This window comes from Hypanus sabinus, chromosome 6 (genome assembly GCF_030144855.1).
Source record: "Hypanus sabinus isolate sHypSab1 chromosome 6, sHypSab1.hap1, whole genome shotgun sequence".
In the NCBI taxonomy this organism is placed as follows: Eukaryota; Metazoa; Chordata; class Chondrichthyes; order Myliobatiformes; family Dasyatidae; genus Hypanus; species Hypanus sabinus.
The window spans coordinates 163392477-163405565 of NC_082711.1; the positions used below are offsets into that span (position 1 = coordinate 163392477).

At 39.2% G+C, this 13089-nt stretch overlaps 1 protein-coding gene across 1 annotated transcript in view; it reads right to left on the bottom strand.

Annotated features, from left to right (window-relative positions):
- Positions 1–13055, bottom strand: part of nufip2 (nuclear FMR1 interacting protein 2) — a 34813-nt gene extending 21758 nt beyond the window's left edge. The window contains exons 1-2 of the mRNA XM_059973345.1: positions 12731–13055; positions 1852–3564 (exon numbers count right to left, since the gene is read on the bottom strand). Coding sequence (XP_059829328.1) covers positions 1852–3564; positions 12731–12953 — 1936 coding nt within the window. The 5' untranslated portion in view covers positions 12954–13055. The remainder of the gene's footprint in view (positions 1–1851; positions 3565–12730) is intronic.
- Between the last annotated feature and the right edge of the window lie 34 nt (positions 13056–13089).

Genomic DNA, 13089 nt, shown 5'->3' on the forward strand with positions numbered 1-13089 from the left:
ATACGTCTTGAAACTCTTGTCTGCTGGGAAATTTCTGCTTGGGAGAGACCTTGCTTATGCTGACCGTGTGTTTTGTTGCTATGCTTACTCTGGCCATGGTGTAAGAATTGATGATTTATAAAGAGTAAGCTGTCACATATGCCAAACCCTCAGCTTTTAGCTTGTTTGTCCTTTATCCAGTTGGACTCCTATGCTCGTTTGCTTCAGTTAACCAGTTTAGTTCATTCAATTCATTATGTCATTGATCATCAGCACAGTTACCTTCATTTAATCATACACTGTGCTAAATACCTACAAAGTAACCAAACTTTTACTTGAAAAACTAACTAGTACAGAATTTATTTAGTTAAAAAAAATCTATTACTTAATATGTTACATTAAGAAAGATTTAACTAAATAAAAAAATCTTTTTTTTTAGAAAAATGAACATTTGGAAAACCAAAATTTGCTCATTTCTACTGACACTAATGCAATGAAAAAAAAATCAAAAACAGAATTTATATTAAAAAAAATCTAGTGTGCTTAGGACTTTTGCATAATACTGTATGACTAATGAGACAGCTGCTACCTCTCCTAGCTTACTAGTCTCAATATAATCCATGTCAATTAAAAGATATTAAGTTCCTTTTTTTTTGCTCTTCACACAAGTCCAGGACAATAAATACATTGGTGGTCAGAGCAGCTTGTGACCAAAAGCAAATCAAAGAGATTTTGTCTTATCACTTATGGAAGCCATAGCCCCTCTTCATTTCCAAATTAGCCACTCTTGTAGCATAATCAAATCTAAACATCGTCCTTGTCCAAAATGAGCAGTTTAATTTGATATCTGCCAATAATCACAAATATAAACCAGTTGCCTAATTAAGACATTTTGATTATTGTCAGAACATCAACATTTACCTGCACACTCCTGAATAACAGAACCAACTGACTGACATTCAATTATATTACATAACAATCATCAAAACAAAATCACTATAAAATTTCATACTGCTTAACAGGAGGGCCGAATGAATCCTTGATTTGCAGTAATCAACAATTATTGCCGCAAGATGAAGTTTCATCCTACCATTAGCAGCACTAAAACAACCTATATCATCCACTTATGATTTGAATCCAAGGATCCAAATTGGGTGAGCCCCCACATTCCTCTGGACTACAGAATTTCAATGACTCACTACCCCCGAGTGAACTGGTTCTAGATCTCTTAACCAGAAGAAACATTCTCCTTGCAACCTGTAGGAATTTTATAAGGTTGAGTTTCAATGAGATGTGGTGCAAGGTATAGAGGCATGGATCTAGGTTTAATTGTTGCTGGAAATAAGCATTCATTACAGGAACAATTGACAAGAGCAGAGTGACAACACTTGACAATAGTACAAGAACAAGAGCTACTGCCAGTTCAATAAATATTTCTTGATGGGTTACCATGTACAGACCTTTTCAAACTGGAATATCATACCAGCTTGACTTGCATACTGGTATGATATTCCTCCCAATAAACAATCAGCTGGTGAAACTCAATAAGTTGAGTAGCATCAGAACTGGTGCAGTTTAGACCTAAAACATCAACAATTTTTCTCTCAGATGCTACTCAACCTACTGAGTCCCTCTAGCAGACGATGTTGCTCCAGATTTAAATTATCTTGTGTTTGCTGATATTCCTCCCAAATGGCACCTTGTTGATATAGAGCAAGCTTCTAAGATTTGGACCTGCTACCTGAATTGATCTTTTAATTTCCAATGTAAACAGGCAATAAGATGCAGAAAGCTACACAGGTAACCCAAGTTTCTAAATTTCTCAGAACTGAGTGTAATTTCATTTGTGTGAAAACACCATTAAAATATTACCTTTAGTGTGATACATAACAGCGGATTTCAAGTCAAATGACCCAAAGCTGTCTTTTCTGTCAGAGCCTCTGTGGTACCTTGGATGGTGTTCTTTGGCTGATGGCACCAAAGCATTGGTAGAAGAGGCCTGTTGTGGTGTTTCATTCCCAAGGTCCTTCGGGGCAAAACCTATTGCACTTTGGCTCGTAGCAGCCATCTTTTGCAGTTCACTAACATGTGGCTCCACAGACCGGGCCGTGCTCTCAGCAGAAACACTAGCAGCCACTGTGGCAGTCTTCATGACATTGCTGAGAACCTGAGGGCTAGTCCGTTTGTCTAGTTCATATGCCTTTGGAAACACAGGAATTTCAGATCCTGAAGATAGTTCAGTGCCCTGTGAAACCAAAGTGGCTGCACATTCAGCTTGAAATGTCAAATCCAGAGGTGGGTTGTCCACAGATTTTACAGTGGCTAGCTCAGGGCCAGCACTTGGCTCATTTATAAAAGATAACCCCCACTGGTTCTGGAAAATATCCCCCAGGTTTTGTTGAGTTGTTTGTGACGGTAGTTCCACCTGTGCTGTGCCAGGAAGCACCGATTGCATATTTGAAGGGTAGACAAAGAGACCCTGCTTTCTTTGTTCTGTGGCCACTGGGTCTGTGCCATCAGGGGACACAGAAGTTTCACTCCCAGATGAGGCAGGCACTACAGTGTTGGCAGTAGTAACTGTCTGGACCCCTGAAACACCAATATGCCCATCAGTCACTACTGAAGCCAAGCCATTGGAAAAGCTAGTTGAGGTGACAGTTTTCACAGCAGACATAGGAACCTGTGACAAACGACCTGAAGCTTGTGTCTGAGTGTCCAGAGCCAGTGACTGATTAGAGGATGACTTGTTGAGGTTCTCTTTAACTTTACTTGCATAACTAATCTTCGGAACAATTTTTGCACTACTGTTATCCACTGGGAAGACTGGAGGTGGCTTAAAGAGGGTCCAGGAATCTTCCTTTGAAGTTACAGATGCTGCTTTTGATTTAGGTTTCTCTTCGTATTTCTTACCTCCACTAGGTTTTCCATCTGAATTTTTTCGTTGAGTTTCACCAACTCCCACCTTCCCACGAGCTCCAGCTGCATTAACTGTTGCCAGTTCATACCTACCACTAGGTTTAGCATTTTCCAAACGACTTGCCTTCTGCTCAGGTAACTCAAGTTTGGTGTTCTCAAGATCTAATTTTGGGGTTAGTGGATTCCCCTCGTGCTGCATGATTTTGTCTTGAAACAAATTTAAGTTCTCAACACCTTTGTCACTATTCCTCCTGCCCTTGCGTTTCTTCGGAGTAGTGTAACCACTCTCAGACCCACTACCGTCATTGTCAGCTGAATTCTTGACAGAAAATCCATTTGTAATACACCCAGAGCTGCTAGATATAACACCATTGAGAAACGACAAAGCCTCCTTTTTCTCAATTGATCTGTTGTCCCTAGATTTATTCTCAAAGACTTTATCATTTTTTTTGTCCATACTGTTTTTTTGATTATAATTCTTTGTTTTATTAACCACTCTGTTGTGTACAATAGTTTTTGTTGTGTGCCTGGGGTTGAAATTAGTGTCTACAAATTGCTTCCTGCCGTTAACTGTGCTGGAAGAAATCAAGTTTAACTCTTCAGTTTCCTGGCTTGCTGTAGATTCAAGTTCGTCCTCTGATCCTGCATCACCATTTAATTCTTCAAAACCTAAGAGGAAGAGACAAGAATTAGGCCCTTATGATCTATTTTTTTAAAAAAACAATATTCTCAACTGCAGAGACTATAAGATTATCTGCCATACGTTTTGGATTCAGACTATTAGCAAAGTTAACCTCTGAATTAATTATTTTGGATTACACCCAAGAAAATTAACATTACTCAACTGTCCGCTAATATAAAATGTCAGCATTATTCAGATTAGCAACATAATATGTACTAAACAACATGCACTTCTGTTTATTTGTTTAGCAATGATTTCAGTGACATTTGTAACGGTTACCAATAGTCTTTGCTAAGAATAGTGGCGATAGATGAAAGGCTATTTGGATTCCAGCAAGTGGGCTGAACATGTCTCTATAAAAGGTAGTTTTAAAATAAAGTGATTCATCAATCTTTCCTTAAGGTTGTTTTAGCTGGGGGCGGGGAAAGGAGATAATAGCCCACCACCTATTAAATAGCCTCTGACAACCAACTCCTGGCCTTCATGCATAGCTTGGCTATGAAGCTCAGTGGAACCATTTCTACAGACAGGAGCCGGAGCAAAGCTAGGTTACTAGCACCATAAAAACAGCTGTCAGGCTGATGGGACTTGGTGTCTCATCTGGAAGGAAAACTCTAGCTTCAAACACCTGTTACCTTGCGGCTATACCCACTTATGGGGAAGGCTTCAGGAGTTACTCCCAGGGAAATATCTGGACCTGGAGTCCCTAACAGTTGAGTTCAACAGTGACTGGTAACTCTTGCAACGGTGTTAGAGGCAAACTGTCTGCTTCTGCCGCTCCTTTGGGTTCATCAGATGTGTGGAGAGGGGGGAGCTTGCAGCTAGGACACAACATCCATAGACGACCCTGACCAACAGAGGCTTCAGATTCATGAATCTTGGTCAGCAAATATAATCCACACAATTTCCAGATTAAAAAATTTAAATATCCATTGGACACCAACATTCAGATTCTCAATGTCAACATTTAAATACTAATGTTTATTTGTGCCAGTATGTAGATTTATAAAGAGCCCTTCACTCTGCAATTGTGTATACAGAAGGTTCACAATGGCTAATCAAGGATCAAAAGCAGAGTAAAAAAGAATCTGGGCCAAAGGACAGCAACATATAATTCATATACAGCATTACTAGAGGAACCAAGGGACATGAAGTAGGGATAGAAGAAATGCAGATAAGACATTGCAATATGCTCAAATAGAATACAAGCAGTAAGTAGGCAGTGGGAAAGGGTCCTTAAAGGTTTTAATATTTATTAAAGTGCATCTTGTGTAGGAAAGAAGTAGAACACCAAAATTATGCTTACTGAATAACAAGTGGCAGATAGAAATTATAAAGTTAACTGCATAACCACCTTTCTGATATTGGTTCAAGCCACCCCCCCCCCCATTGGAAGCAGATCTAAAATTCATGGAAAAAATCCTTTACAGAGGCAAATGCATTGACAGCACCAAACTGCTTCAAAACCCATGTTGTTCAGTGTATAACTAAATTTATTCTAATTACTTTTAATAGATATAAAAAAAATTGGGTAGAGTTTAATGTAATTTTTGAGACAAATGTATAACTTACAACACACTACCATGCTAATTGTTTCTACAAAGTATCCCCTACTCCTCACCAACACCCTCCCTACCCACTCCATGCAGCAAATTCAGCCAATGAAAAAAAGATCAAAAACTGCAGATGGTAGAAACCTAGAACCTAGAGATCAGGTTGACCAATCATGGACAAGTATCTAGATGCTTCGAAGACAATAGAATAGGAAAGTGCAGATTATCATAGGCTGAGACAGACTGATTGCCAAGCTGAGAGAAGCATCCAGAATCTTGAAATAGGACAAAAATCAACTATGCTTCAAGAGGATCCATGATTCAGAGCAATCAAAATGACCCGACATCAAGCACTGCTTATAGAATCTGCATGGGTTTCTTCCCACATATCCACAAAATGATGATTAGTAGATTAATTGGCCACTGTAAGTTATCTAATGTGCTGCAGAGTGATAGAATTGGGGCAAAATTGATGAGAGTATAGGAGAATAGACATACCTATTCTCCTGAATTGTCTGATCTGGACAAGAGTGGACTTCTAGGTTACTGAAAATTTCCCTTTAAAATGACATCTGAATATGTCAGACCATCTAAAAAGAACACGCAACACTTCATATCTTAAGCATGGAGAAATGTAGGTCACGATTTTTTCAAGACCAGCCTCGTATTCAAAGTATCAGATCCTTCAACCGAAGTGGCACCCTGACTCAAATCTAAGTATTTGTTTCAATATTAGTGAAATTCAAGTTAGTACTTTGATAAAGATACACAACATATAAAGGGTGCAGAGGAGATTTACAAGGATGTTGCCTGCATTGGGGAGCATGCCTTATGAGAATAGGCTGAGTGAACGTGGCCTTTTCTCCCTGGAGTGACGAAGGATGAGAGGTATTGATCTTGTGGATAGTCAGAGGCTTTTTCCCCAGGGCTGAAACGGCTAGCATGAGGGCACAGTTTTAAGGTGCTTGGAAGTAGGTACATAGGAGATGTCAGGCGTAATTTTATTTTTAATTTATTTATTTTTATTTTATTTTATCTCGATTTATTTATTTACACACACACACAGAGTGGTGAGTGTGTGGAATGGGCTGCCGGTGATGGTGGTGGAGCCAGATATGATAGGGTCGTTTAAGGGACTCCTGGATAGGTACACGGAGCTTAGAAAAATAGAGGGCTATGGGTAACTCTAGGTAATTTCTAAGGTAAGGACATGTTCAGCACAGTTTTGTGGACCGAAGGGTCTGTTTTGTGCTATAGGTTTTCTATGTTTCTTAACATCCTTTAAGATAGTTAAACTTTTGTATTTGTATCAAGTTAGTGAATTTTTCTTTCTATTGAAAATAAAGAACATTAACAGATCCGTGTTATTTTTTTCTTACCTCAGATTAATGATTGACACCCAGACTGATTTGACTCGGAGACTAAAATCGTCAATAGAATAATAGGGTTCAAACTCAGCAAATTTTCCCAGTTAATACTTTAGCATAATACCGATGAGCACTTACTAATTGGTCAATGATCTATTTTGCAACACTATACACAGAAACTTTTAAGATAAGAGGAGATAGATTTACCAGAAGCAACTTCTTTACAGAGTAGTGAGTACATGGAATGAGCTGCTATAGGAAGTGGCTACGGTGGGTACAACTGCAACATTTCAGAGGAATATGGATAGGTACATGAAGGTGTGTTGGAGGATTAGGAACTGGGACTAGCAGGAAGGATGCTGTGTCTGGTATGGACTTGTTGAGCCAAAGGGCCTGTGGATTATACAATTTCATGCCATATTAGACTATACCTACTCAGCAAGAAATAACTGGCTACAAAGCCTTAGAGCATTCAAGGACACTAATATACACTATAAACATTATACTGTGTTAATATTGATACAACTCATCATTTAGTTGTCCAAATAATATTCACCCTAACACTGAAATTTGAAATACTTGAATGCACTGGATGGTGCAGGCTACTAGCACATGTTTACCTGTAAGTGAATCAATCACAAGTCTAAGTATGTGTTAGCTATAAAATCTGCAAAACAAATTTGGACCAGAGTTGCCAGCAATCATGGCAAGCTCCATTCCACAAATCTAGAGCCTTGAACAGAATAAAAGCTGGTATTAAAATGTTCTATTCATACTGTGATTAAAGAGAACTGTCAGAACTTAACACTTATCCAAAATATTCCATCTTTACAATGGGCATAAAATTAAAATGTTTATGTTCATGGTGACTGTTTACTCCTGATAGCGCCAAAACAATAAAACATCATTATCCAGATCATTTAATATTTTCCCAACGGCTAAAAGATTCAGCTCTAGATTTCACACAAGAGCCTGATTCTGAGGTAGAGTTGGGAGTTCTGGAAAGTTTCCAGGGATTTGGATTGTATAATGTAGAACTACTAAAAATCAACAGAAGATGGAGATACAGCTGCAAAGATTTGATCAGAATATTGTTTCATTAATTCCTTAAAATTCATTTTATGCTTAACAGCATTTAAAACAAAGAGTGCACATTACCTCAGAAAGCAGGAATAGCTTTCCACAGGTGGAGGGTGGTGAGGATGGGGTAGAAACTGGCCTGGCATTATGTAATTAAGCATGCATTTTGAAATAGTGAATAAAAATATAACTTATAAAAGTGGTTGCTTCCATTAAGAGCTGTCAGTCTGTTTTCCTCTTCCATAACAGATCAAACCAAATGATGATCTGGAGTACAAAGAATGGAAATTTTGGCAAATCAACCCTTTAACAGTAACTCAAGTCTTTTTAAAAATAACAAATGATCCAGAACTTCAACAATGTGATACTTATACTTAGAATAGAAGCAAACAAAAACAAATTCATGAGATTGAGAGCAATAGGGAACACATCTTTAATCCTTAAACTTTCAAGTGGTGAGATACATTTAGTGCAGTACGTCTGGCAACTTGACTCAACAGCTCAACCACTGCAAGTTTGCCAAAAGCCATTATGTTACCGTGGTATGAACAATTCAAATTCAAAGGCAACTCTCTCAGGTAAAGCTGGTAGGGTTTTAAATAATTGTCAAAATAACTAGATTAATACAGTTCTCAATAACAGGTATAATTGAAAATAATTTAAAATGTTTTGACAGATCTGCTGTACTAAAAAGCCAAAGCCTCTTACCCAAGTTTGGATCAGTCTAACAAACTGCTCTAAAGTACAACTTACAATAGCAGTTAATTAGCTTTACACTATTCCCAAGCAGCACAACAATCAGAATTTTGCTGTTAAAAAACACATTAGGCACAGTTATTTTCCCCAAACTGACAAGAGGAAATGGGATGTGTGTCCATTTGAAAAACCCATTTTCCAAAATAAGGAAAAGCATTTCAGGATGTATATCGTATACATTTCTGACATTAAATGAACCTTTGAAACTGTTGAACAGTCAAACTTCTCTTCAGTTCTTCGAAAATTCTAGTTTGTCTACATGATCAAAATAAACTTTGCAGACATTTGATTCATGTATAAAGCAACCTAATTTCACAAAATAGTTAATCAATCTCCTTTATTGAGAAAACAAAGGATGGAAGAAACATGCAGATGATGCAAAGAGGGATGAAGGAAAATGAAGGAGAGTGAGTGTGCAAGATGCCAGTATATCTTTGGCAGGCTGAGGTAGGAAGAGTTAAAATAGAAATCAAAGTGTTAATACTCAGGGTATTTCATGCAATTGAACATACAAATCAAAGTTCGGTAAACATCGAAGTTAAAGATGGCATGCTAACTCTTCTGCAAAAAGTTCAAAAGTAAGTCCTACTACAATCACATGAAACACAATCACATCTGGAATACATATATATGGTGTTTTTATACAAGGATATGTATTAGAGACAATAAAAAGGTATACTGAATTGGTTTGTGCAATTCAAACAGAAGGGCAGTGCTGCAACAAAATCTGTAAGATAAAATAAAGTCATTCTGAAGGTGCCCAACCGATTGGACATTGATGGCTTCATTAGCTAAAAAAAAAATCACAAACTGGGGTCACAGTCTCAGAACCCAGAATGGATAGAAGAAAAGTAATCATTTAGGACAGAAGTCATTTAAGGATTTCTTCATGGAACTAAAATTCTCAAATTATCTACCCAGAAATCCTAGTCTTTTAGTTAAATATATATACACACACAATGTGAAGAATTGTTTTTGGCATCCCAGAGATGTGTGGTTTAAGCAGAAAAAAAGAATTCAGGTAAAGGAAATACCATGATCTCATCAAATGGCAGAACAGACTTGAAGGGGCCATGTGACCTACTCACACTCCTATTTCTTAATAAAATGCAATTATATTTACTAGTATCTGGAAAAGTTACCAAAAGCATTGCTTAAATGTCAACATGGTTGACTATTTTACTTTGGATTGAACTTTTGAATTAGAGGATGCAAACGTTAATTTATTTAGTTCCAACATTTTCTACACCACCTATATCCCCTTTAAAATGAGCTACACTATCAAATTAAAAGTTTTTTTCCCCCTCCTAGTTACATTAGCAAACTCAAAATACAATTGACACATACTATCAGGGTTAAGCTATCAAATAGCATACTTGACAGTTTGAAATGAAATTGCCTGTAAAATTGTTCAAGTTATAGATGCTATTAAAGAACCTAATACACATATTCGTGCACAAGGCTAAAGCTGTCATTCTCATCAAGGGACATTGACCTGAAATGTCTGTTTTCTTTTCACAGATGCTCTCTGGCATACTGGATGTTTCTGACATTTTTCATGTTTGAAAAGCTTCTATTCACTGGTTAAAGTGCTTATTACAGCACATGAATTGTACTTTGATACAACCATCTTGCTATGTTAGGAGCACAACAGGTAAAATTTATAGAACCTGAAAACAAACAAGCACTGGAATATTAGAGTAAATAAGTAAAACTGCAAAGGAAAAGTTGGACAGAATTTCACATTATGGGGACTCTACAGCTGAGGGCACAGCTGCCCATGGGTAGAACAATTAAACTCAGGACTGATCAAGCTCTACAAGAATGCAAATAACTGCAAGTTGTAGAGGAAATTAGAGAAAGACCATGAAAGGACTTAAAAACAAAAGATAAAACAGAATCAAGGTCTTGCTCTGAGAGGAAATGTATAAGCAAGCAAGGTGATTGGTTATGTAGTGAGTTATGATAGGAACAGTTTTGAATGTAGTCTAGGAATAAAATTTCAAGAAACACAGGAATGGTTGAAGGTGCCAGCAAAAAAAAAAAGACTCAAGTGATCCTGCAAAGGTACAAATGGCCATCATACATAGCCTGCAGCTTAAATGTGGCATTAAACTTTGAAAATTCAGGTTTAGTTTCAAGGAGCAGAATAATGGCTGACACACAAACTTTACAGCCAGGTCTTTAAATGGCTCTGGTCTTTCTAATATTTAGCTGACTGGATTAAGAAATCTGGTGAGTGGGTAGTGTAGGTGCCGTGGCTAATCAGCAAAATGCAGAAGCAGAACAAGTCCCTGTTGACTCCAAGGTATCAGCGATGGACTGGGAGATTAATCCAAAGCTTGGGTTCACTAAGAACAGCACCAATCAGCTAGACAAATACATGGAGGCATAGAAGATAGCATTGACAATAGACACTGCTTAGTGAAAATTACTGATCATACAACTACAAAATTACATAGTTTATTAGCTATTTTGGTATGGGAACAAAAGACACAAATCATGGCTGATCTTTTAAGGAAAATTAAAAAAGATGATTACTAGAACAAGTTCGTCAGTCTGACAGGGCGATGGAGGCTGGAAACAAGCTTGGAAGGAGAGATGCAGGATTTTGAGAGGTGATAACAGGAGACTTGGAGGAGGAAAACTGGAATCCTAAATTTTCAGTACAGCTCTATAAAAAAGAAGTCTACAATAAACAACTGAAGACTAATCTGCCCCTCTGCAAGTACCTGTGATTCAGCATTAGAACTTGTTTGTTCCCCATAATAAATAAAGCAAAACCATGTAAACATTATAGTAAATAGCACTAAATGATCAGAGTACTTAAACAGAGGCAAAATGCTTTAGGGTCAGAGTTCACATGAAGATATCACAAAAAAACAAGTTTTGATATTTCTTCCTGTCTTCAGAAAATAAAATAGTGACCAGTCAAATATGACAAGAGAATGGACCAACCTGTATCACTAAGCAACACTAATACAGTGAACATTTACTGCAGTGCTGCTCCCCAACTTCAACAGAGGCCTGCCACTGGAATTATTAATAGCTTAGAGCACAATAAAATTAATGCATAAGCATACTATCTTTATATACCCACTTTTTGAATTTTATTAAATTTCATATTAATAAGTGGGCAGATTTATTATAGGAAGACTCTTCTTAAAGTGTTTCTCTGTTGTTGGAAGCTAATTATTCAGCTGAAAATTTGAAAGCACGGCCATATGTGATTAGATAAAAAGAACCGAAATAGTCGGTAACAGGAAAGATTATTCCCTACCGTTCAAAACAAATTGCTTGTCTATTTATGAGCTACAAAAACAAGTAATGGCTATTTTGAGAGCTCGACGCTTTTTCTCTGCCTTCTTCGTCTGCGTTTAAGTAGGCCTTAGTATGACCTTTAAAACGGCGGTTCATCTCCACAAATGTGCTTTCAAGAATTCTTAATAACAGCGAAATAATCTGCATTTTAACCCACCATTGCAATATCTGATAGCTCAGCGAGTTTACAAGCGCTCGATATCCCCGAGTAAGACCAGACCCTCCCCGCCCTCGGAGACTTTCCCACGTTGCAGACCGAAGTCTGTGCCACACAGACTGCACCTGCCAAACTGGAAACCCCACCAAAAAAAGGGCCAAAGCAAACAATTTTTTTTTTTTGCAAAAAGTAGTCTGAATCAATATTGTGTAATCGGATTTTTTTTAAAAAAGGGGAGAGGCACGGTGCCGCGGTAAATGGGGAGGGGGAGAAGGAGGCCGAGAAAAAAAAATTGAAGTGAGGCTGGAAAACACTTAAACCTTTTCTGATCGAAAACAGGGATCGAAAGTGGGTGAAAACCAAGACACGTTGGGAAAGTAAAACTCTCTATGGGTTAGAGCAGCCCTATAGAACAAATTTGATAACGGCGTGGGCAAAAAAAAACAGACGGGGGAAGGGGGAGAGAGAGAAAGGGCTGGTTAGTTGACAGAAATCCCTTCAGCCCGCGAGCGGAGTGAGTATATGTGTGGGCTGGTGTCTTTCCCCCCTCATCGGGCTCTGGAAATGGAGCAGAAAGAAGCCAGCGGCCGTGTGTTGGCACCCAGTGAGCGGGGCTCCCGCAACATGGCGGACAGGAAATAGCCGAGAGAACATTCCAGTGAGCCGGCATCATCTGGGCCTGGGCCTGGGCCCAGCCGCTACTCCACGCCGGCCGGCCCGGCGGCCGCTCTCCGCTCCAAGCCACCCGGCAAACCGCGCCGGTTACAGATTAGAAAAAAAACACGGCTGGAGGAGGGAAAAAATCCTGGCCCGCTTTCCCCAGGCCTGGTGAAGCCAAGGTCATCAAGCCCCTTCCCTCAGGGAGATGGGGGGGCTTAAAGAAAATTACACCTATACTTGTGAATAAAAGATCGCCGACCTGCTTTCTTCTTTTTCTTCGCTTTCTGACCGTCTGAGACATCGCTCGCTTTGGTGATTAGGTCGCCGCCACCTCGCTGCTGCTGGGCGTCTCCATTGGCGAGAGGAGCGGGAGCTGAGAGCTGTTCGCGGCTGCACTTTTCGTCCATTGAACGCGGCGAAGAGACGGCGGGCCGACGGGGGGAGGGAGGGGGGGCTGGCGGCTGACACTGCGCCTGCGTCATGCGTTTACTCACAGCCCTGCTGGCCGCTGATTCAACACTTCGACGTGGGCGCCGCCGCCGCCCCTCCCGCTATCGCTCCACTCCGAGCGGCAGATTCAACAGCCTGACTCTGCCCCGCCCCCATTTTACCACAGAA